General features: G+C 45.3%; 1 protein-coding gene and 1 long non-coding RNA gene across 2 annotated transcripts in view; both read right to left on the reverse strand.

The window, feature by feature from the left end:
- Nucleotides 1–298: 298 nt before the first annotated feature.
- Nucleotides 299–24,274, reverse strand: LOC138569479 (uncharacterized). Its single transcript, XM_069647482.1, has 2 exons — nt 23,509–24,274; nt 299–23,402 (listed from the first exon to the last, which is right to left on the reverse strand). The coding sequence occupies exon 2, from the start codon at nt 19,007–19,009 to the stop codon at nt 18,077–18,079; it is 933 nt and encodes a 310-aa protein (XP_069503583.1). The 5' UTR covers nt 19,010–23,402; nt 23,509–24,274; the 3' UTR covers nt 299–18,076.
- The window catches only part of LOC138569481 (uncharacterized), a 56,853-nt gene continuing 32,055 nt past the window's right edge, over nt 299–25,096 (reverse strand). The window contains exon 2 of the long non-coding RNA XR_011303248.1: nt 299–548. This is a non-coding gene — a long non-coding RNA (uncharacterized lncRNA). The remainder of the gene's footprint in view (nt 549–25,096) is intronic.

Here is a 25,096-nt window from a genome sequence, read left to right on the forward strand (position 1 = left end):
TCCAACTGACTTCCTCAGCACCACACCTAACACTAAGAAGCAGCTATTATGCAACAACCACACCAGCTGCACACATATCCGGTGCGCCCACGCACCATACAACACTCTCTCTCTCTCTACTGACTTGAACTGCGGTTTCCGAGGGTGTTCAACCTACCAGCGCTTTGAGGTCATACCAATGATGCATAAGGCCCTATATAAATACCAAGTAACATAACACAACATAACAATATTCCTAATAAAAATCTACACAACTTTAAAAAAGAATAACAAACAGTAACTTAAAAAGACAATTGGGTAATGTCAGTGTTTTTATTATGACAAGTATTTACGCTGTAAACAAACAAATAGTACATATACATGTGTAGACCTGAAACATACTATATATATATTACACAGTACATTTGGCAATTGCCTTTTTACAACCAAAGATCAAATTGGTGGAGCCATATCAAGTGCATCTGCTTTACCTGGGGGAATTGGAAGAAAAAGAAGTCCAAGAGTGAAACATTTGCAGAAAAACGGTTCTCATAACTGCACATGAAAAGCTGCAAGAAGTTGATAACAGAAAAAGTTTAAGTTTATTATTGCCAATGTTCACAATCTTTTGTCACAATATTTCCTTTAAGGGATCAACAGACAGCACGACTTCACACTTTCAGTAGGGGAACGCTGATACACAGTGCCTGAAGTTTGTGAAGCAATTATCGATCTGTACATTATTTGCTTTGAATAATGGTGCTGTAGTGTGAACAAGTACGGGTAAACTACAGACAACTAAATACCTCAGAAAGAACATTTCCAAATTAAAAATTTCACAAATATACTCACACTAGCGAAAATTTAAATTGTGATTAGAATGCAAGGAACTCAGAAACAAAACATTACTCTTTGATCACTTCAGATGTTTAGGACTACAACTCCCACCAGACCTAACCAGCATAGTGAATGGTAAGGCCTAAGGTTTTTCACTGTAGCAACACCTTGACTCTTATTCCAAAGACCCTTACCTCCACATTCTTGGGATGTTCCACGGAATTAGATCAGAGCCTGTTGCTATGTTCATCAGTCTAATAAACCACTTAGTACAGAGCGTAATTGGCAATAAGCTAATATTTTCCCCAAAACCAATCTTTTATATAGCAATTTCTGCCCTGAGGAAGATGAGGCTTTGTGCTCTTCATCGAAACTAGCCAGCCTCTTGTCTATATGATGAATAGAAAGGGAATGTAGTCAGAGTGACATTTAATATGGTTTTAGCTAGTTGGTACTCAGCACTTTTCTGAAAGGCACTTGCCACCTTTTCAAACATGTGGCACTTTCTGAACGGCACCTCACTCTTTTTTAATCTGTTATACTCTTTGCACTTTAGTCAGGCATTTCCAATATTTACAAATTTGCCTTGGTGAAGTAATATGGCTCTGCATTGACTTTTTTATGACACATTTTGCACTCAGCACTTTTATAGCATAATGTATTTGTATGTACAGCATAGTATTGTCAGTATTTAACATGCATTTATGTGTTTTGATATGTATTTTTGTTTTTATGATGAGCTATGTAAGGTATGCGGTTAGTGTTTTGGAATTAGTCACTGTGAGCAGGGCAAAATAAGTGGTCCCTATTTCTTGTACCTGCATATCTGTTGCTGCCATTACCTGTATTATTTCGAAGTATATCAATGTTTAGCAACATTTATTGCTGATTTCAATAAAGCTACTAATGTTTAGTCAATTAGTGAGACTATACCCACAAAGTTCTTGGTTTTATTGAGCTTTGTTGCTATGCACCAGCACTGGATTTTTGCAGAAATTGGTAGCACCATTTTTTATTTTTTATTTCTTCATTGATGTGGAAGACAGAAACCACCTTTGGTCATGAATTGGGCTGCGTTCTCAGAGCCACCTTTATCCCTTTAGAAGATAATAGAAGGTTGTTCTGCATGGAGCTCTTGAAGGTCAGTTGGCATGGGTGACCGCAACCAAAAAGACCACCTTTAACGAAACCATCGATTACTGGCGGTTCAGTTTTCACGTGAGCGCAGACAGAACCACGTTGAGGTCCCACTGGTTTTGCAGTATTCTCCTTGGCAGGTACTCTATGTAGACCGTTAACATGTCTCCAAATTATTTTATTTGCTAATGACAGCATCCACAGTTAGCTGTTCTAATATGCCTCTATTGCTGCTAAATAGGTTATATACGAGACCACATACACACCACTTTCCACTAATTGTGTGATGAATGAGAGATCATCTAGCCTTGCTTGCAGTGGGTTTTTGTCACTCCCTAAACACCAGTGGCAAAAACATCTCCATTTACTTGCTACTGTGAACTGGTGGAATCCTTCCTAGTGACCCTAATGCTCCCCATGTTCTTTTGAGAGGGTCCTAGGTGACTGCAACGTAGGTCCTGTAACAATCCTCCAGATGGCATCATTTCTCCCCAGGTTGGAGACTCTTTCTTGGAATTTAGGGAGGTGAGGCCGCTAACCGATAGTCCCCATAGGGGTGGAAGCACAAGGGAGGACCTCATAGGGAGGAACACCCTGCCTGGGATAAGGATGAGAGTTTGGGATACAGCATCTTCAACTACAATCACAAGGGGTAATAGCACCTACCTCTTCCTTACACAGGATGCAATCAGAGACAATGTAAGAACCGGGATGAAGAAGAAACCAAGAATGCTACAGTCAAGCATGAAGTATTCAACCAGCGTGCTCTCAATCGGACTGACGCTATGCTAAGGACAGACCCAGCTACTTGAGACTAAATGACTAGGAAAACCATCTCCAGAGAGAGAGAGAGGAGAGAGCTACGTTAGGGCGGAGAGGCCGACAAGCAAGAACACTGCCAAAAAGTCCACGTTCTGAGCGAGACAGCCATCTGAAGTGCTGGAGTTGAACCAAGGGATGCAAGGGAAGGGTCTCAACCATCAATGGAGAGCCAGCAAACCTACAGTCAAAAGTCAGTTCAGTGGTGGCGTGACCTGTAGTGGGTGGATCATGCGATCCAAGTAGGACACCCGGACCAGTAGCACTAGCCTACAGACCTGTAATGGGTGGATTGTTTTGTCTGAAACTTGTGCCCTGACCACCAGTCATAACGGCCCACAAAGTCAAGCGGGCTGAAGAAGAGTAATACAAGAGAGTGACAGACCACAAAGTTGAGCGGCCAAAGAAGAGAGAGTGACGGACCACAAAGTCGAGCACACAGAGGAAGAGAGTTACAGGCCGCAAAGTTTAGCTGGCCGAAGGAGAGTGGAAGAAGTAAACGATCAAACCTGCTAAGTCCGGGAGGGAGGTGGGGAAACTTATGAACTGGAAGCAGAGACAAAAGAAGTAAACCATTTTGTGAAGCAATTCCCTGGTCAGTTCCATAAAACTGTGATATTAAGTAGTTGAGAAAGACCAGAGGAGCCTCTCCCTTGTCCCAGTTGGGCCAAGTTGAAAGTCAAGTGTTCAAGTAAAGGGAACACCAAACCATTGGAAGGAATTAAAACACGTTGATGAAAGATTTAATGCTGAATATGCGTAAGCTGGACATTAGGTAGAAGGGAGCCATTCTCCTAGTTTTGTTACAAGTGTGGAACTTTGTGAACTTAGAACATTACAAGACTTTTACTCTGCTGGGTTTGTCCGGGGTTGACTGTCTGAGCCTGTGAATACAGGTTCACAATGTTTAATTGAATATCCTTCATGTGTTAGGTTATGTTACCCATACTTGTAAACTGCAGCGTAGATCCACATGCATTTTAGCGCTAGCTAGCGGAATGAGGATGGAAAGAGCTAGTAAATATATGTTTTTAGTATCAGAGATAGTTCTCAGTGGCAAGTATACGAGTGGCCTTGAATCGGGGGACAGATACAAGGCAGGCATTCGCCAAGTGGAGAGTCCAAGAGTCCAAGAAGGAATGTACGGACAGATTTGGGCTGTAGATATTCTTCCCCAGTTCCAGAAAAGGCATGATGAACTAGACATAAGGCCTTGAACTGAATACGCTTTGCCATGGGTAGCCAATGAAGATGGTGCACAACCGGAGTATTGCAAGCACAGCTAGGTGTCCATGCTCACTGTGCTTAGAGAGACAAAGCTTCACCTCACTGATGAGGCCCAACAAGGCTGAAACACATGTATGGGGTTGCTTTTGGTACTCTTGTTCAGAGAGGATTTGCCATAGCATTTCGGTGCTGGACTGCCCATGTGGGTGGGACAAAGACTGATATGCAAATGGATATTTCCCCTCTGTGAAAGGTACAGTGAGCAAAATGTGTGTGCTGCAAACTCTCATCTCAGAACAGGTTATCATGCCATGTTCCTTCTGGAGAGGAGCGCCCTCTACCTTTTTTGAAAGGTGTGGAAGTGGCTCCTATGGCAGCAGAGATCTGCAGGACTTGAAGGTGCCATTAGAGGTACACAGGTTATGCCAGAAATAGATTGTTGCAGTAGTCCATGCAGGATATAACAAGTGAGAACACCACAGGGGCATGTAACAGAAAGGAGGAAAGGAAGAAACTTACTAAGGATTTTCCGTTGAAGATACCCCTTTTACATACTGCACTTGAGATTTCCGCAGACAGAGAGGCCGATATCTTTACCCCTAAATCCTTTACTAGCAGAACAGGCAAAGGAAAAGGGCCCAAGGAATATGGCCAAACAGAGGGAGTCCAAAAGGCAGTAGAGGAAGGAAAGCCCACCACCAACACCTCCATTTATTGCCCACTTGAGCCAGTTATTACACATCCATGCACCCACGGCTTCGAGGCAGGCCCCAAATCTAGTCGCGGTCTCGACAAGAGAGATCTAAATGGACCAAAATCTGTGTCATCTGTTAAGAGTGACAATGGAAGCCGTGAGAGCAGATAAGCAAAGAGGTTGCATGTACATGTTAAACAAAACCGGGAAGATGGACGAACCCTGAGGGACTCCACATGTCAAGGCAGTGGGCACAGAGTGAAAAGGAGGGAGGGAAAAGAGACTGTTAGATCAGAGAGAAACAAAGAAAACCAGGAAAGAACAGCACCAGAAAGGCCGGGCCCAGCGAGCAAGACAGCATAGTCAATGGTAGAAAAGGCAGCAGCTGAGTCTAGTAACAATAATGTAAAAATGCCACCAGAGTCATGCAGCTGAGCCAGATCGTCAACGTCAGAGACCAGCACCCCCTCGGTGCCACATTCTGGGTGAAAACCGGATTGCGAAGCGTGGAAGAAAAAAAGATTACTCAAGAAAAGAACTCAGGAGAGGGCAGACTAAGGCTTCAAGACGCTTCATAAAAAAATGGAAGAAGCAAAATGGGATGCAAATTAGCCAGGAATAGAGAGTCTAAAGAAGGCTTTTTCAAAAGTGGAACACGAGAGAAGCTGGGATCTGACCTGTGAGAAAGTATTAACAGCATGTCTGACCAGAGGACCAACCAGGGGAAGACAGTCCTTCAATATAGATAGAGGCATAGCATCTAAAGTGGATGCTGATTTCAATGTATGTGTAGCCACTGTGATTTCCTCGGAAGTAAACAGACCAGCAATGATAGCAAGGGATAGTGGCCACCACCTGAGAGGCCATAGAACCGAATCCAGAGGAACAGAGGTTCTCCAATTTTGATTATCTTCTCAGTGAAATACGAGGAAAGAGTCACAGAGAGATGGACAAGTGAACAGGCTGCGATGGAACAGTAGATAGAGAATTAACAATATTAAAAAGGTGTTTGGGCTAGTTAATAGTTATCTATGCAATAGGAGCAGTGGGATCATAATTTGAGCGCCATTCGCATTCAACGTGCCTGCATTGGAGGCAAAGTGCACGAAGGTAATCAGTAAACTAGGGCTCAGAAACCCGGGCTGTTGGTGTATGTGTTTTGAGAGGGGCAAGAAGATGCTAGAGCAATGTAATTTAAATCAGGAGTCACAGAACAACAAGCTTCCAGCGGAGTAGAAATGATATCGCAGGATAGAAGGTGCCAATACCGGCAAGTGGTAAGGCAAGGCTTAGATACAGGGCCTCATCACAAGTTCGGTGGTATCCCAGCAGTAATATATCCCGGCAGGATTACTGCCGGGATACCGCCTGGGCAAATAGCGCTACCGCCAACCGGTCCGGCGGTATTACCACTGGATCACAGGTTCAGCGGTAGCAGTAACTCCCCATTGGACCTAGTGGCGCAATTACCGCACCCTAATACCACCAGCGGTAACTGCATTTCTTCTGCGTAATTGCCCCCAGCCTTGTGATGGACCCGCATTTACAGGCTGGGCCTAAGAGAATGGGATAATGGAGTGGTCTGACCAGGGGATAGGGAGTGCAGAGTCAACATTAACATCAGATTTAGAAGCAAATAAAAGATCCAGTGCGTTACCCAAATCGATGAGTAGGGCTGCTAACCAGCTGTGAAAAGGCCAGTTCATTCATGGCAGAAATAAATCTGACAGACTTAATGTCAGCAGCATCACCAACTTTAAAATTAAAATCACCAGAAAACAAGAGGTGGGCATGCCGAAGTTGTAAATCGGCCGTTAATTCTAGAAAAGAATAGACAGGGTTGAGAAAATAGTAAAGCGGGCAAACAGTGGCTCCATTTGAATATTATGATTAAGAGTCAACAATGTCTCAGTAAAATAAGAATAAAAAGAATTGCTACTCCACCACCAGGGTGGGAAAAACTACGGTCCAAATGGAGAAAGAATGCCAACGTTGGTGGGTGAGAGCTGATCAATGGCAGGACCAGAAGACTCACAGAACCAAGTTTCAGTGATACACATAAAATCGGGAAGATGGTCACATAGTATATCGTGGCAATGGTCGGCATGTGCAACGAGCGAGCAGGCATGGAGGAGAAAACATTTTAAAGAATCAGAGGGAGGAGGAAGAAGAAGAATAGAGACATCCTCACTAGCAGGAGAGAACCCATAGGAAAATTTGTGGAAGATGGGGTGAGCTGCAAAAGCTGGTAACGCAACTAAACAGGAGTAAGAAAATTGGCAGAGGTTTCCCCATGGGCAAATGACAGGTGATATAGGTACAGGCGGACTTGCCTTTAGCGTGCCTTCGGTTTTCTTCGTAATGTCATGTTCAGCATCAATAAGGTGTGCAAGGCCATCAAGTCCAAGAGGCGGCCATCAAGTCCAAGAGGCACTGAAATTGCTGTTGCTGCCCGTCTCCATTTTGATTGGATGCAAACTCTTCCATCTCTCTAAAGAGATTACACACCGCTAGTATGGCGTCAGAGTTTGCCTGCCTCCGATGTAGTTCACTGTTCAGTTAGATCTTTTTTCCATCCGTGTCGAGGGCATTCTCCTCCTAGCCTGAAAGGTTAAGAGAGGGGGTGCTGGACCATGAACCACTGTTGGTAGGCACCCTGACCTGCAACAGAGCCAAAACACTGCCACGTAAGGCAGTGGATTGGTGCAGATACACAGCGTTTTGGAAGGAGTCAGTCTGTAAAGGATATCCAACGCCTTACTTATGGGACGTACATTGCAAGGCTTCATCCAGTTTTTCTTTGCCTCAGCAAGAATGTCCGGCTATTGAGGGATCCCAGTTTTTTCTGGCCTCTTTGCAAAACCCTGGTCTACGGCAGGGCTTCAGGGATGGGCCGTTGCAGAAATTCCATGTCCCTGACTTTCTTGTGAAATGCATGGATTGACTGAGGCATGCCATCGTGTCCCTGTTACTCAAGGTGAGCAGAGTATGGCAGTTCAGTGGGCGGTTGTTCTTCGGGATCCAACGGCCGTGTTGGGTCTGGCTGTCCAGAGTAGACTGGCTGTCCGGAAGGTCCTGCTATAGGTGGATTTGTGGGCATTTGCGGTAGTCCCCCAGTTGGTGATGCCATATATAGTTTTCTAATGAGCGCTGACCAGTTCACCCATGATTCAAAGCCGGTTGGCACCCGTTTATGAGTCATGCTGGGAGCTGCTGTGGTGGCCGGTACTGTTGGTGGAACGGTAATATTCTCTTGCACTGAAACTTGTGGTGAATCCCGCCCCTTAGCCGTTGCGGGTCCTTCCACGGCTGAAAAATGCTTCCTGCATTGGTTCCCTATCCTATTTACATGCATGCGCAATGCCGTTTTAGCAGAATTAGGGGATTCCCCTGGCTCCACTCCCAGCCACTCCACCAACAGGAGACAGGTGTCAGTCTTGGCCGTTTGGTTCTCTGCACACCCGATTCACCCAAGGCTCCCATTGAGCCCTCCCATGTGTGCACATGGCAGATGCGCACATTGGCGCTGCTGTAGCGTTGGTTCCATCCCATTCGACATAGACAAAGGGACTAGTGGATGGGTGCCATGCGCAGGGGCGTAGCCAGGGCGCACAGTGCTGGTGCTAGCAGAATATACTCAGTATGAGCTGTGCAAAAACAGGCTCTGGCCGCACCCCTGTTCCACGGGATGCCTGAAGTAAAGGAAAGGGGACAGGACTAAGAATATGGGAGTCGGAGGCAAAAACCGAAGAGCTGCAGGTTGCAAACCCCCGCTCTAGGCAAATCGCATTAGTGAAGACCTAACGAAATATAAAAATGAAGAAATGATCTGAGAAATACAATATGTCAATGCATGGGCCACCTCTACAACTATTGAATGAAAAAAAACGTGCAAGGATGACACCAAATGCAGAACAGAAACAACAAGGCAAATATGTAATCTTAAACACCAAAACACCAAACTTGGTGTGAGGAAGCTTGTAAATCATCAGACTGGATTGATAGGGCGTTGTTAATGACTATAAAACATATCATGAAAGTGTGGAAATCTAGAAAAAAGCCGCATTCTGAATATTGATTGGCGGATATGCAAACACTTCACATTTTGAGAGGTCTCAGGCATCTAGAACTCATCGGGAAAATGTATATGGTGAGAAATGGGAGTCCTTTAATGATTTATTTGGATAAGGTGTAGGTTTGGCATTGGGGTATAATAATGACAAAGAAGGTGGGTGGGGAGAGCGTTGTGTCTTTGTCTTTTGTATGTTGTGTCCATTTTTGGGGTTTAGAGGTAGGATTTTATTGTGATGTTCTTTTTGTGTTTGCTTAGCTTACTTGACTGAATGATATGTATATGGCTATTTATACTTTGTTCTCACTTGAATGTTTCTTTTATGTTATTCTTGGTATAACTTAAACATGAGAAAAAAGCCCCACCAAACTGTAAAAGGACCACTGACCAGGTCCCTTTAATTTGTATTTATTTGAAGAACAGGGATGTCAACTTCGATCAGAAATGACTTACATTAACAAATTAACAGATGGCAGAGGCATTCCCATGAAGGGCGCCTGTACAATAGAATAATAAGAACAAGTGCTGAGCCGGTTTAGGAAGGTGCAGCAATAGTGGGACATATACTAGGGACAACACAAAACAAAAAGAACAAATATTTATATACAAAAAAGGGGACCTACAAAGTTGTATTAACCTATGGGGGTAAGTGCTTCAAACTAAGGGGGATACAATTCAACTACATGCAATGCAGTACAGACGAGAACAATTAGCCCTCTTGCAAGCACTGAACCCAACTGAAGGAGGAAACCCAAAAAGAGTCACAAATAAAATAATACATTAGAAGACTAATAGCTAGGAAGAAAGTTAAGTTTAACTAGGCTCTCCTGGTTTCCCCTTTGGATGCAGCTAATACACATAACAACAAAGAATGTTGGTATACTGTATGGTCCGGAGTGAGACCAGAGTGTGATTGTATAACCAATAATATTCCCCATCTCTGGCACGACTACTTCGTCTTTGTATTATAGAGAGGAATTCCTCTCCACATCTCAATGGGAAGCCCTCAAGAACCATAGCCGGAGACACAGAGGTATTTATCTGGCACATAAAAAAGAGATTGGTTTTCTCTACTTCTGACGTTGAGAGGGCAATCTGCTTACAACATTCTGGCAAAGCCCACTGACCCAATTTGATCCCCTTTGACCTTTTTAAGAGCATGATCCCCTCTGACGTTTTTAAGAGCAATGTGGGTCCCCTTTTTAACAAAGTTTTTAAATGAGGTTAATAGTCAGTATCCTGCCCTCCCCCGCATAGTTGGAGGCAGCGCAACTACAATACTGATATACAAAAAGGGTGACCGCGAACTGCCTTCGAACTAAAGACAGATTTTGACTGTGGAATTCAACCATCCGCATGGGGAGTGTGTGCTCGCCTGGGCTTTTTTTATTTTTGATAAATTAATGATGGGAGATCAACCTCCGAGTACTGTGTGTGGACATTCCGCACAGTCCATCTGCTTCCTGCACAAAACACATTGTCACATGTACTCCGGGAAGACACAGTCTATAGGCGCCGTCTCCCCTCTCCCCCGTCATATTTCAGCTGGAATGTCACAGCCCCGGGTACAACAAAGCATCTCCAGAAGTTTGAAAGGTACACCTTCCTCCAGTCATGAGCAGCCTAATTTAAATATTAAAGACTGCATGGATCTGCATTCCTTTTGGCTACTCCGGCTGGTGGCAGTGCATACGAACGAGATAATTGAAGCAAGCCTAGAAGATAGGCTTGGTTGCCGGAAGAGATAACAGGAAGGTGGAGCTAACACCCCTTTGGAATGCAATGTGTCAACTTTAAGCTAGTTCCCACTTCTCTGTTTGAAAGGCAGTGAATGGCCTGTCTGGGTCCAGTAGTTACCGCAGGTGTCCCTGCAGAGTAGACCTCTTTTAGAGGGATGAAGGATGCGATTTGGGAGAGACAGGAAGTCTGGTCCTAGCATATGCTTCAAGGGAAGCTGGCGCTTTAATCAAGAGTCATGGAGGGCTCAGTTAACCAGAGAGACACTTTGATCTACAAAAGACAGGAAGATGGGTGGGACTTGGGTATATGTTGTCACCCATTGTCTGTCCTGTTGCAGAGCACCCTGGTTCTGACCTCATGCATAACAGAAGATTGATAGTGGGGACCCAGGATTGGTTCATTAAGGTAGTCTTAGCCTGCACCAATCACTGGGGCTCATTTGGCTTTAAAAGAGGGCTGAACCTCTCACCTCTCTCTCTCTCTGGAGACTTCGAAAGGAGTAAGAAGGAGGACTAATCTGGACCCAAGCTGAAGGTACAGTCTACCTTACATCTCCCGCCATTGAAGGAAGGCCAGGAGTTCCAAGAGGGAAGCAAGATCCCTCCCCTAAACATCTCCCAGGGAACAGATGGAGATACCGGACTCAGAGGAGGCATCCAGCAGCTGCAGAACCAGTAGCCAGCCAGCACACAGGGTGCCCTGCTAGGTTATGCCAGCAAGCTTCCTAGTTGCCAAGTGCCGGAGAGTCTCTGGACAAAGGACAATGCCGTTGCCTGCAATCACTCTCCTGAGCTTTGGGCCGTCTGTATTGAAAGGACACAAGCCCTGCGAAGAGGCTAGGAGGGGTGTCATGCAAGCATTATCCAGCATCCATCTTTTAAGGACATTTTCGAGATAGTCGAGTCCTCAAACTGTATCCAGTTGCACCGCTGACTGTTGTCACGCCGCAGTCACAAGAGCCGTCCAAGATGCCTCAACCAGCATTTCAGATCCGCCAACCAGTAGAAAGACATTTCTTGGCCCCCGAGCCGCTGTGCCAGACAGCCTGCAGACATGCGTCCAGCCTCGCTGGCCGAACTGCCTGCCGCCTGGTACCCGCAGCTGTCTCCTGCCCTAACCTTATCTGAAAGGTTGCAAAGCGTCCTGGAACCGCCTTGACGCTGTCGAGCACCAAGAACTTCTTCAGCACCAAGTACATTGTGGTTGTGCCCCCCTGGTCCTTTTCCGAAGGCACCTAGAGACAGTTACAACCCTTTGCCCCCTTGGTGCTGGAACCAAATAACCTTGAACTGTAAGACTGATTACTTTACCAACTACCCTCCTGTCAGTATCCAGAGTGCACCCCTTTCCTTTGTGAAAATGTCTGCCCTGTGTGTTCCTTTACAGGGTGGGTTGTATTTTTAATGTGCTAGAACTGTCTGTTGTAGTAATAATAAAGTAGATATTTTTTATGCATCCTTGACTGGACAGTCCCTTTTATCATTGAGTAATAATTGTATTTTCTTGTGTTGCAACTAACCAACGATCCAGGACCTTGCAGAGATAAGCCTGCTGTTCCGTCCACGTTGCCAAAATTGGACAAGGGGGTCTTATAATTCACTTGTATTCCAATCTGTTCAGATCCCTTCTGGTGTACTAGAGGTTTGGGGCTTGATTGATGGTTTAGAACCAGATATTCATCCCTGAACGACTGGTGCCCCGGAAGTTGATTCGTCACACTCTCTGGCTAAAATATATTGTAACATTCTGCTGCATTGACTTGAAGAATGGACAGACTTAATATACTCTCAATAGCCTATGCAGGATTTCATAAAGGGGCCTCTACAATAGAACAGGCCTTTACGATGATATCCAATTCTGCAGACGTTTTGAAGTCCCAAGCGATAGATCTCATTTCTCTTGACTTAAAGGCGGCTTTTGACACCGTCCCAAGAAAGTTACTGTGGCAGACTTTGGAAGAGCTCCAGGTACCTTCTAATCTTTGTCTTCCAATCACACAAAATGAGGGCTAGGCACCAAAAACATAAGCAAAGCAATTGCTGTCCTCAAAGGCAGATTCGAAAGCCATTACACAACTATGGTACGAAAAGCCATAGAAACAGAAACAAGGAAGCATTTTTTTAAATGTCATATATATTACTAAGCACCTGGTCAAAACATGTCACAGAGAGTGTGAGGAATCTAGCAATATTGTCACTGTTTCTCCTGAGAGGGGCTTCTCTTACGTGGCCAGGGAAAGGCAGAAGCTACTCGACTGACCCCGGGGGTGACTATCTGTCGGAGGACCACATGGGGGAAGACAAACTCCAGAGGGACAAGAAAATACTGGACCAAAATAATCTTGCAGCCATTTCTAGTGACATCCAGGTACCTTTACAACATACCTATGTGATTTATTGTAATGTAGATGAAGAATATCCAGGTATTCCTAGTCAATCACTGTATATCGCCCCCCCACCCCATTTACGTACTGAGACGAGGAAGAGAGCAATGAAGATGACCAGAAGCAGTAAGCCAACGCTGCAATCTAGTCTATGGAAATTGTTCAGCAATGCTGGGAAGTTTAAAACTGCCACAGCTGACAGACAATTGAGAGAGGCGGAAAGTTTGGCAACTTGTTCTGACTCTGGTCAGAGCGCTCGAAACCAGTAAACCGTAATAAGCAGCATTGAGGCTACCCCGAACTGTGTGCAGAGAAGCCGGAATGAATGAATGAAGCTCCCTTCTTGAGACTGAAGCAGTTGGAGCTGTGCACAGCAGAGGAAGGCAAAGCGAGGGCTAACCAGCTAACGGGACGCACGCCAAGTCTTCAAGCCGAAGAGGACAGATACAGAGAGACACGAGTAACACCAAAGCTGCCCGTAAGCTCAGGGAAAGCGGATGGGTTAATGGGGTGCCTGAAAGTGTATGCCGTGTCAGAGAAACAGCACGAAAGAGACAAAGTGAAGAAGACAGAGAGACGCGAGTCACAAACTGCCTGGTAAGGCCAGTGAAAGCAGATGGACTAACGGTGTGCCTGAAAGTGTATACCGCGTCACCGAAACAGCCAGAGAGAGTCAAAGTGAAGCCTTTGAAGACATTGATGCATTTGTGAACAATACCAAACGGTTGATGGTCTAATGCCTCAAAAGAGAAATCAATGTGAATAGTACTGCAAAAAGGGCACAGAGCCAATGTTTGAAACGTAGAGTGCATTTTGAAACAAACGGTGCTCAGCAAGGGTCAGTGACCCAGTATTGGACAAATTATTTTATGGATAAGCGGAAAAGTGATTAAAAAATGGAAAAGCCCTGGCAGGTTAGTGAAACAGGCAAGCTGCGAGTCTGGGACTCACATCCAAGAAATAGAAATAAAGAGACTCACTAATGTGATACCATCGCAGGAGATTAAACTAGGAGTGGGATGAGAGACAAACTTGAGTTTGTGGAATAGTGGTGCAACATCCTGTCAGGAGAGTAAACCAGGTGTGTGAAATTGTGAAACTGTGAGAAATTAATAAAGGAAGAAGCATACCCCTTCTTTGAGGATTGTTGAGAAAGTGGCAAATACCCTGGCAGGAGGGTATACCAGGGGTATAAGGAAGAACAACAATGGAAAAGGGGAGAATCATGCCCCTTTAAAGTCAATGGAAATAGAGGATGAGAATTTTAACATTGGAGAAAACTGTGGCTCAAGGTTCATGCCCCTAGAAACAATTGTGAACTGTGATAAATCCACCTTTCAATTTACAGAAGAAATCTAGGGGAAGGGAGATCCCTTTCCTGGTGGAAATGTATTCCTTTCTAAAAGCTAAAAGGTTATATCTTGCAGAAATCCGCTTGTGCACATTATATTGAGTTTAGAGTGTAAGGGTCATTTTAGGGTTTGGACACAGGACACTTTTTTGGTGAATATCCTGACAAAGGCGTTCCATTTTGTTGAGGCAGGGAAACCCTGCTTAGAGTTTAGGGCTAGATAGGATTTCCCCCAACCTTCTTATTGTTTTGAATACAGGTTTATAACCAATATCGAAGATGCCACTGTGTCAGAGTCTTACTCTTGGCCCCTTACAGGAGGCTATTGTGACATGACGCCAGATCAGGGGTCTCTAGTAGCTAGGGATGCTTGCCCTGGAGGTGGTACACCAGGGATCGCTTGGTGCTTGGAAATGTGTCTCTCTGCCAATTGCAAAGAGACACATGAAGGAATTTTAGTTCCAACAGGAGCCAGTCAGTGGGGAGGCCCAATCCCTTTGCCAACTCCAGTGCTCCCAATTTGGCAGTCAAAATCCCATTTATCACAGAGGGAGGAGTATAATAAAAGTGCTCATGGCAAGAAATGGTGTGGGAGTTAAGAGTAGTTTGGCAATAGTGCAGAAGAGCGAGAATTGAGGCAAGGCAGAGCAAGGACAGAGTGGGAAAAAAGGGAGAACATGCTGAGGAGATATGAGAAGAGAAAGGGAAACAGAGGGAGGAGAGGGAGAAGAGAAAGGTGAACACCTGGCCGGAGAAAGAAGAGAGAGTAAAAACATCTAGAGGGAGAGTAGAGGAGGGAGAACAACACTTAAATGAGGACGAGAGTGCAAGGTAGAAAAGGAGGAAGTAGAGTATCTAAAGGATTAGGGAAAAATACAAGAGAATACGTGGAAGGGGCATAAGAGAATGTGAAGAGAGGTTGCAGGAAACGTCCTGGAGGGAGAAGAGGAGCAAAACAGTTGGGTGAAACACATGGAGGGGTAAAAGAGAGAAAGAGAGAACAGGTGGGAAAAGAACATAGGAGGAGAATTGAGGAGGAAAAGCGAGGGAGGGAAACAGGATGCTGAGATCAGTTCAAAGCAGTGTTAAGGAACTGACAGCACCCACACTGAGGCTCTTCAGGGGAAATGCAGCCCAGCGAAGAGGTGAACAAAATACCCTCAGAGGTTCCATCTACAGTTAAGAGTGATGCCTGAGCCTGGTCAGAACAACCAAAGTCACCTGGGTGGTGGTACTATGAAGCAGTAAATCCTGGGGGAACAACTGGACAAAGATCTCAGGAGGCCAAGAAGGATCACAGCTGCATCCTGACAAAGAAAGATCTCAGTGGCTAAAAAAATAAAAGGGAATGGAAACACTTTAAACAAAAGCAATCTGTGACTGTTTAACACATACAGGGCTAAAGATCTTATCCAGACTAGACTGGGGCCAATAAGAGAATAACATGAAACATCACTATTTTATTTTACTCCCAAACTCTTACCACGGTTTCATTAGTGGAGTCCACCTTTTATTTTACTATGTACAGAGACCTCCAGATGCCTTACTCCTTTCTTGTTTATTCGGTGATAGAAATAAACGCACAAGTAAATCAGGAAACCAGTTTTGCGTATTCTGTTAATCCTTTGGCCATTACAGTACTCATCTTTCCCTCAAAGGGGAGAAAGGAGGCTTAGAGATCAAGAAGCAGGGCATTCTTTGAGTGGAGCGCACACATTACGTGGCCAATACAGTAGTCCCCCTTCGCTCAAAGTGGAGAACAAAGGTTCAGTGGTATGTAACAGCACGGAATTCTGAGTGGAGGGTACACATAATTGTTGGTTTAGTTTCTAAGCATTAACTGCAAGGGCGTCTGGTCCAGGAAGAATAGAGAAATGCATCACCCAATAGTAGTTGAACTATTGTAAAACGACTTCCTTCTATCATATATTTCAACATGGAAATCAAAGGATTGCTAGTATGAATTGAAACAAATAAAAATTGGTTGGGGTTTGTATTTGTATATTTATATTGCGCACCTTGCCCAAGGGCATCTGGGCGCATGTTTAGTGAGCGGTTACAAGTTACAACAGAGATGGAATGTACAATTTACATTGTGTCCGACTTTACAACATGTTCAAAGTGATGTAAACCGATGAAGAAGCGGAAACTATTACAGATCCAACAGATAAATACAATAAAACAGAATGTTTTCACATATATACATAATGTACATCATAGCAGATAACGAATACAGGTATAACAGGAGAAGGGTGCATCGAGTCTCAGTAGGTGGTCTGGCCAGACTAACGGTCGATGATGGGATTAGAAGCTGTAGGAGGGTTGTGTGGCGGCTAATGCATCCTGTTCAAGAAGCCACAGTTTGGTTTTAGCTTTAGAGGAGTGGCAGTGAGGAACGTTTCTCAGAGCGTTAGGAAGGGAGTTCCAGAGTTTGGCTGCAAGGACAGGGAAGCTAATGCCCCCCGCTGTCCCTAGTTTGAAACTGGGATAGCCAGTGTGTGTGCTTGGGCAGATCTCAGTGGTCTGGAAGCTGTGTGTTGTGTGAAATGCGACGATAGGTAGGCAGGGGCTGTGTTGGTCTGGGCCTTGTGGGTTAGAATGAGTGCTTTGAGGGATATACGCTGAGAGATGGGTAGCCAGTGTAAATTGCGTCTGGTGTTAGAGATGTGGGAGCGTCTGGGAATGTTGAGAGCTGCCCTTATGGTGTTGTTCTGCGTGATCTGGAGTTTGTCACGGTTTCTTTGACTCGTCCCTAAGTAAAGGGCCTTGCAGTAATCGATTTTCGACATGAGGGTTCTGGCGAGAATCAGACAGTTACCCATTGTCAGAAAGGGACGACAAGCTGTAATCAGCTTACAGGTTTAAGATGATGCAGAAACAACTGCATTGGTTTGACGATTGAGGGATAAGGTGGAGTCAAGATATATTCCCAATGCTTTTGTAACGTTGGAGACTTTGATGATATTCCCGTCAATAATAAAGAAGTTGTATTTGGGGTCAAGCTTGGTGAGTTTAGATTGAGAGCCTAGGATGATTAGCTCTGTTTTTTCATCATTAAGGCAGAGCCCATGATGCGCCATCCAAGCCTGGATGGCAGTGTAGACTGTGTTGAGAGCTTTAGTGTCAGTTACATAGTCACCAGTGATGGGGATGAGTATCTGGGTGTCATCCGCATAATTCGTGTAGGAGACACCCAGAAAGTCAAGTATATCAAAGAGTGGTTTAGTAAACACGTTATATAGTGTTGGGGATACGCACGATCCTTGTGGGACTCCGCATGGGACGTGGGCTGGATCAGCTGCCGCAAGTGAAGAGAAAACCCTCATGGTTCTGTTTGCTAAAAATGAGCTAATCCATGATATGGCCGCATCCGAAAAGTGAGCAGCAATCTTAAGGTGGTGGCAGAGGATTTGATGATCGACCAGATCGAAGGCTGCTGAAAGATCAAGGAGGAGCAGGAGCGCCTGCTTGCCCTGGTCTTTCAGATCCTCGATTTGGGTTTTTAAATCTATAAGTGCTGTTTCCGTGCCGTGTCTGGGACGGAACCAAGATTGTCTAAGCCCAAGAAGATTGTTGTTTTCGAGGTAAGCCTGAATTTGGAGATAGGCTGCTTGATCGAGACGTAATTAGAAGGATTATTGGGGCTGATGTTAGGTTTTTTGATTAGGGGGATGACCAAGGCATCCTTAAGGTTGTCGGGTACAGTTCCCGATTCAAAGGAAGCGTTGGTGAACGCGGTAATGAAAGGGGCGAGATCATGTGCAGCTTCCTTTAAGATAAGTGCTGGGCAAGCGTCACCTTGGCAATTAGAGGGCTTGAGCTTCGTAATGATATTTTCTACTTCCTTGATGGTGAGGGGTGAGAAACAGAATGGTTTGAAGGAATGTTTGGGTGAGGTAATTTTGTAGGACGTGGGGTTGCGTCAGAAAGGTGGCTTTTTTTTGCATTAATTTTGGAGTGGAGCAGGGCAATTTTGTCAAGCAGTGCTTTTTGAATATTAGCGCACCACTCCGAGTCAGGGGTGCATGTGTCTAGCGGGGCAACAAGGGACTCAAGTTCCTTGAGGATTTTGAAGAGTTCCTTGGTGTTTGATTGGGCTTGGATGATCCTTTTATTGTACTCTTCCTTTTTTGCAGCAAGGATAGCTTCTTTATAAGACAAGGAGACTAACGTAAGGTTATTTTTGTTGATTAGGGAGGGTAAGCTTTTCCAATGAGCCTCAGCTTTCCTTTTTTCTTTCCGCAAATCGCGTAAGTGCGGTGTGAACCAGGAATTGAGGTGGAGCCGTGGTTTTTGTTTACGTAATTTGATGGGGGCGATGGTATTGAGGGCATTTAGCATGATGTGGTTATAGGTGTCAACTAATGCTGTAGGATCCGAGCAGGTGGAAGATGCCGAGTTCAATAAGGGGAGGATGAGAGGTAGTAGTTTCTCAACCGTGATGTCCTTTTTGTTGCGTGTGTAAGTTGGAGGAGCAAGGTTAGGTTTAACTGCGAGTGGACTGGAGTTAATGGTGAAGGCTATTTTGTGGTGATCGGACCATGCGCAAGGAGACACAGAGGTGACGTTGAGTGCACAGTTGGTGTCAGAGACCCAATCTAGAGTGCGACCCTTGATGTGTGTGGGCTCTCCGACATGTTGGGTAAGACCAAAGTCGGCCAGGACATTTTCTAGGCCAGTAGCTTTGGAGTCATTCTTATCCTGGTAACCTAGATTCAGGTCATCCAGAATAATAATTTGCGAGTTAGGCTTAGTGCTAGAGGCTAGCATAGATGAGATGTCTTCTACAAACGAGGAGGTGGGTCCAGAGGGCCTGTAGATAAGATGTACTGTGGCCGTGTGGTTTGGTGAGATCGGTAATTTGATGGACAGAGATTCCGCTGAAGGCAGCTTAATGCTGTTGGCAACTCTGAGGTTAAGGGAACTCTTAAAGATGAAGGCAAGTCCCCCACCTTTAGTTTGGCTAGTGTCTGATGATAGAGTAGTTGTCAGGAATGGCCAGGGTGGGAAGGGCCAGAGGCCGCATGCAGGCAAGTTTCTGTGGTTTTATTTATGTCAACTTCTTTGGCCCTGCACCCTAGTCAATAAATAATCCCCCAGGAGATGGAATTTTCTGTTTCAGTAACACACCGTAAAGTTAAACTATTTAATTACTGAATTGAAACAATGAGATCTTTGCCCAACACAAAAGTGACTGACAGTCAAAATTGTGCATTGTCTATTAAACACAATAACTGCTATTCTTCAAAACATTCATGGTGTCTAGGTGTGGGCAGGCCCGCTCCCTGCTTACCTGAACAGATTAGGGCGTCCCTGCCACAATGAGATGCCGGGACACTGACACCGCCGAAGTGGAGCACCACAGGGCTCAGGACGACCCCACCAGAAGCACTAGGTGGGAGTGCTGTGTAGACTTCCCTGCCAGAGAAGACCTTGGTGGAGACTGCAAAGGATCCCAGAAACAGATGGCGGCGTTGCGTGACTCGATGTATCTGACGAAGGGTCATGCTTTGCTGCGGGGAGCGCAACCGCATCGGACACCGACGGGAAAAGGAAAGCGACAATATCAGCTGGAGCCTGAGCGGGTAAAGCAAACCACTAACCCACTAGGGATTCCTTTTTATGGATTAAAAGGCATAATAGATCCTAGTAAACCAACAGGGATTTACAAATAAAGGCCTTTAAAAGGCCTCATGGAAACCTCCAGTAGCCCACCAGGGAATCTACATTAATTATAAATGAACGCCTCCATACAGGCAATGATGACCCACTATGCCAGTGGGGATATTTGAGGGGGGATAGGGGCTCCCCAAGTACCAGTACATGGTCCAGGTTGAAATGCTGCAAGACTGGCTGGAGAAAGAGGGGCACGGTTTACAAGCCCTCATCAGCCCTTTCATCCCAACACACCTCCAGGAGCAAAGTAGGTGATTCACCAGGGGAGGTAGCCAGTCATAGGAGAGGGTGGGGTATTTAGGGTGCTGTGTGAATGGTTTAGTATGGGCAAGTTGTGTGAGAAAAAAGGAGGTGGAAGAGAACGTCAGAGAGACCAAGGAAGGCAAGAGCAAAAGGAGTATGGAGGCTGTTGGAGAGATGGTGTCTGTGGAGTGTTTGTGTGTGAGATGTGTCCCCTGCCCCATGTGAGGCTAGGGAGGTGAGCCCGCTCCGCAGGACCCACCCTAGAAGTCAAGGCAAGTGGGACTTCACCGGCAGAGGTTCCCCCTTTGGGGACAAGGACTCTCACTCCTGTGAGGAATGCCCTAGGCCATTCCCCTTGCTGGCATATGTGGGACTGTCAGATATAAAGAACATTAAGGAATCCACAGACTTGGTTAAAAACAAACCCATAATATGGCACTGGGAGCAAGAAAGAGGATCTGTCTCTTTAAGGGGAACATGCCGACGAGGGGTGAAAAAGCATAAGCAGGGGAAGCCCCTGACAGCGTCACAGCAGAGAGCCCTAGCGCCAAACATACCCTAAGAACCCGGCAGACCCTAAAGACAATTTTTAAGAACCCTCAACCATGTATTCATTGTACAAATCGCCAATAAACAGCATTGGACTGTCTGACAGTGCTGGAGAGGTTATTTGTAGCAGGCTACCATGCCACATCTACTAAATGAAGATGGGGCCATTTGCGACCAACAAACACAGATCACTACTTAATAGAATGGACGCACCATGATAAACATTTGTTTTTTCACACGATAAACTCTGGATGTAAGGTCCACCTGTACATCGGGAAGAGAGGTTATTTATTTTAGGACTTATGTTACTTTTCTTTATGTAGCATTCAATAAGTTAAATAACAAATCATTCACTGTCAGAGGTGGCTGAATCTGTGCTTCCTGTTTCAGTGCGGCTTGACAGTGACGTGGTAGAAGGTGCGTTCCTCTAACGGGAAGAGTCAGTTGAGAGACCGTAGCAGCGTCTCTTTAACTAGTGGTCTGCATACGAGCTCACGCGTGACTGGCCGGACCAGAGTGGAGCGTGGCCCAGAAACGGCAGTGTTTTGCATGTCCCGTCGCAGTGGCGGTAACCCTTGTAAACGTACCGCGAGTGCCTGCGAGAGTCCCCGAGAGGCTACAGGGGAGCAAGCAAGTGCGCGGATCAACAAGTCAGTAAGTGTGGCTTGTGGCTTGATGAAACTAAAAGCTCATCCGCTGCTCATCCGCTGCCCAAGCTGACTAGGTGCTATCAAAAACACTACCATTAGCACACGATCTGTGGGGGTGGTGTGTTGTGTGTTGTGTGCTGGTTGCTGGGGGCCCAGTTACAGTGGGTGACCACAGTGACCTACAGTGGGAGACTGCGGAGATTGGGTCCCTTTGATCCCACCGACAGGTCATTATTTGTTATAATTATTTTTTTGTGGAGTTGTCTAGAGTTGCAGTTTTCTGCTGACGTTTTTCACTGATCTTATTACCGAACTCTAACTAAACTTTAACTAAATTTGTATGCGTTCATACACTTTAAAATCTAACATGCCTGATATGTGTGATCTTCTGCTACACCGGCGAAAAAGTTCCCCCCAGTTAAAGTGAGCTCGGCACCAACAAAGAAAAAACGCATCGCTACTCGAAAATCCATGACTCTTACTCCGGTTGCTAGCCGCAACCCAATCAAGACATTCGCGCCTTTTGCGCCCCACCCAAACAAATCAAGCAGGGGGGTAATGTCTTTACCCCCAGTTTTGAATGAAATTAAACAATGTGTTGTGACCCCTGTGCCTCTTCCAGAACAGGATAGCCAAGTTGTGATTTTGCAATCAGCACAGAGGCCATCTACAAATAAGCTGGCTGAATTAATGACCGATTCAAATAGTACTGACACAGCGATAACAGTGTATAATACTCAAGAACTTGCACAAGTTATCTCAGATAACACTTTATTACAAACTGCTTTGTCTCCGGTGTTGAGAATCCAACAAAAAGATCAGATGCCACAGATTGACGAAATTCCTGAAGATGACAAAGTATTTGTAAACACTCTAACACACGTCAGTATAACTAATAGTAACTCTTCTTCAATTTCCAACTCACCCGATTATTGGGCACCTTGTTCCATGGACTCGAGCATTTCTCTCGCGGTATCATATATTCAACCCACCCCGAGACGACAGCCGGCAATCACAGACAGAGTCTCAAATTCAATAACAGACAATCGTTTGCAAATTACTCTTACTGCGGTTAATTCTACTATCAAGAGTTTACAGTTTACATAAAATGTTTGAATCTCTTGACTTTAAACTTAATCAGCAGTCAAGACAAATTGATAAAATCATAGCTTGGATGGATTCTAATGTTAATCCATTACACGTAATCAATGCTATGACTAACCCGGAGCAAAATAATGGAAACTCCATTCATCTTGTGAATTCCATGGAAGCAGTATTTACTGCTGTTCCAATAATTAAACAAATCATACGACCAATCGAAAGCGAAGTAGCAAATGCTGAAGATGCGAATTCTTCATGGGTCAGCATGTACGCCATCCAAAACTGAACGATCTGAATTGGTGGCCCCATACGAAGTTTTCACCAAACAGTCTCAACCACTCAACCGCACGAAGCTACTGCTTACAAAGCCATATCAGAACATTAGAAAAACGAAGAAGGTAACAACGAACATCAAACAACGAAATATGATGATTGATTTAACGCAGGCACAGCCGGTCTCGCGAGCACATACTCAAATGCCCCCGGGCCAGGCGCTTAAAAGCAAACAGCAATTGACATGTGACACGATACGTCCCACAATCATTGCAGTAGAAAGTCAACAGAATCAAAAGCAACCTCAACAAACTGTCAACCATTCATCCTCCAGTTCATTCACCGTTGAATACCCTTCTAGCACTTGCAGAAGAATCCAGTAATGTACTTAAGGATAATTCAATTGGAAGATTTCTCACAAATACATCGGTAGTATCTCAAATGCCTTCTTTGCAAGTGGCCGATAAAGAAGTGACAGCGCAACAATATATGCTTGAACAAACTGTACAGATCAAAGCGGCGGTGGATGAATGTAACGCTCACCTGGCTCCCACGGAGGCGCTGACCTGGTCTGGATTGCTGTGACCTCTTCAAGCGTGATGCGCAGGATTCGAAACACCGACTGAACTGGACCCCCAAATCTGGCTTGTCTGGCCCGTAGAAAAATCTTTCTGTAGGTGGAGAAAGGGGATTAACTGTCTGCAGAGTATTGTGATTGCTTCCCACCTCCCCTTTGCTCTTCTCGGACCACCTCCGAAATCCCCAATCAAGGCTCACCTTAATGTTTGAATGGATGAGCTCTCCATCCTGCTTCTGGTGCAGGGGCGCGTATGACCAGTTACTTCACTGGTTTCGGAAGGCGAAATGCCGTAAGTATGCAGTTTAAAAAGTTCCAGAGTAGAGTCTTCTCTTTGTTTGCTTTTCTTAACCTGCGATCTGTCCTTATTTTCAGGTGCAGAGTGGAAGTGATGCTTCGAGGGATATTGCCGGAGATAAACTCAGGTGAGTTTGTGATAAAATGATCCCTTTAAATGTCTTTGAATCCCTCTAGTAATGTCTTTCTTTTTTCCCCTTAGGGGCCGGGGTGCGGTACCAGGCCAAGAAGTGGCGCTGACCCGAAATGAGGAGTGGTTCCGTCAAATATGGCCAGGTAAGTCTTGTGACGGAAAATCAGGCTTTCCTCATTTGTTCCTCCTGCTCACCTTTTGTCTCTTCTTCTCCCCTGCAGGTGCAGAGATGTGGCGGAATGCCCAGAAGGTCGCGGTGGATAGTGAAGAGCCCACGAGGCAGGTGAGTGATGCGCGGCGCTGCAACAAGTAGCGCAATGCTTTTAAAGAATGTCTATCTTCAGGATCGCTGGCGTGATGGTTCCGGACATAGGTAGGAAGTTAGATTAAGTTCTTGGTTTTCACCTTTTCTCTTCCCTTACTTCCTTTCAGGTATCCCAAGATCGAGGCGGGCGTGGCTGGAGGCAAGATGCAGGAGCAGGCACGGTGAGCGTTCAGCTGCTAGATGCAGAGCAACGCGAAGCACGTGTGGCAGTCCGGGCGTGGTTTAAATAGCCTTGGAAGAAGTTCCAGGTAAGTATTCTTCCACGGTCCCCACCCAAGTAAAATAGTTCCTTTGATAAAATAGTCCCTCCTAAGCCTCATTTGGCTTGAGGCTTCATGCAGCATGGTCTGCGTCAGGTAAGTGCACCAAACACCCTCTTTTATGAGCCTGGCGCCTATGGCGCCAGGACTGATGTCCAACATGAGCCTGGCGCCAAAGGCGCCAGGACAAAGTCCAAAGAGCCCCTATTAGGGGCTGCTGGGCTTTTACCCGAGGGCATGATGCCTGCTCCCGGGGGTGCTGGGCCTGTCCTGGTGCTCCGGGGGTAGGCATCATGACAATGAATACCTACAATCCAGGATACAGAACTGCAATACTGCACCCCCCATGAAGATAACTGCGGTGCCAATGATTGCTGAAAGAGATAGGCACTTTGTTGCATCGCATGATATCTATGATTCATCAGAGCTGTACCCGACGAAAACAAACAAGACCCACTTGCCTAATCAGAATCAACAGGAACAAACAAGCTCAAAGCGGAGTTCCGATCAATTTCCAAGAGATTTCAATAGAACACAAACAAAACAGGATATCAAAATAAATAAATTCAAGCAATTTCATACATTAATACTGAAATGTAGAAATGCTCCATATGAAAAATATGATCTTCGCAGATCTAGCATTTTGAACATCTTTAACGAACTTCAAGAACTAGAAGATATCTCCTCGGCTGACATCGATCAGGTGGAATTCCTGTGCGACACAAATCTCTCTATAGTGCGACTATGGATGCGATCTGGCCTAGTCTCAAACA

The sequence above is a fragment of the Ambystoma mexicanum genome, chromosome 2q (genome assembly GCF_040938575.1).
Source record: "Ambystoma mexicanum isolate Mex_15411 chromosome 2q, UKY_AmexF1_1, whole genome shotgun sequence".
Taxonomy (NCBI): Eukaryota; Metazoa; Chordata; class Amphibia; order Caudata; family Ambystomatidae; genus Ambystoma; species Ambystoma mexicanum.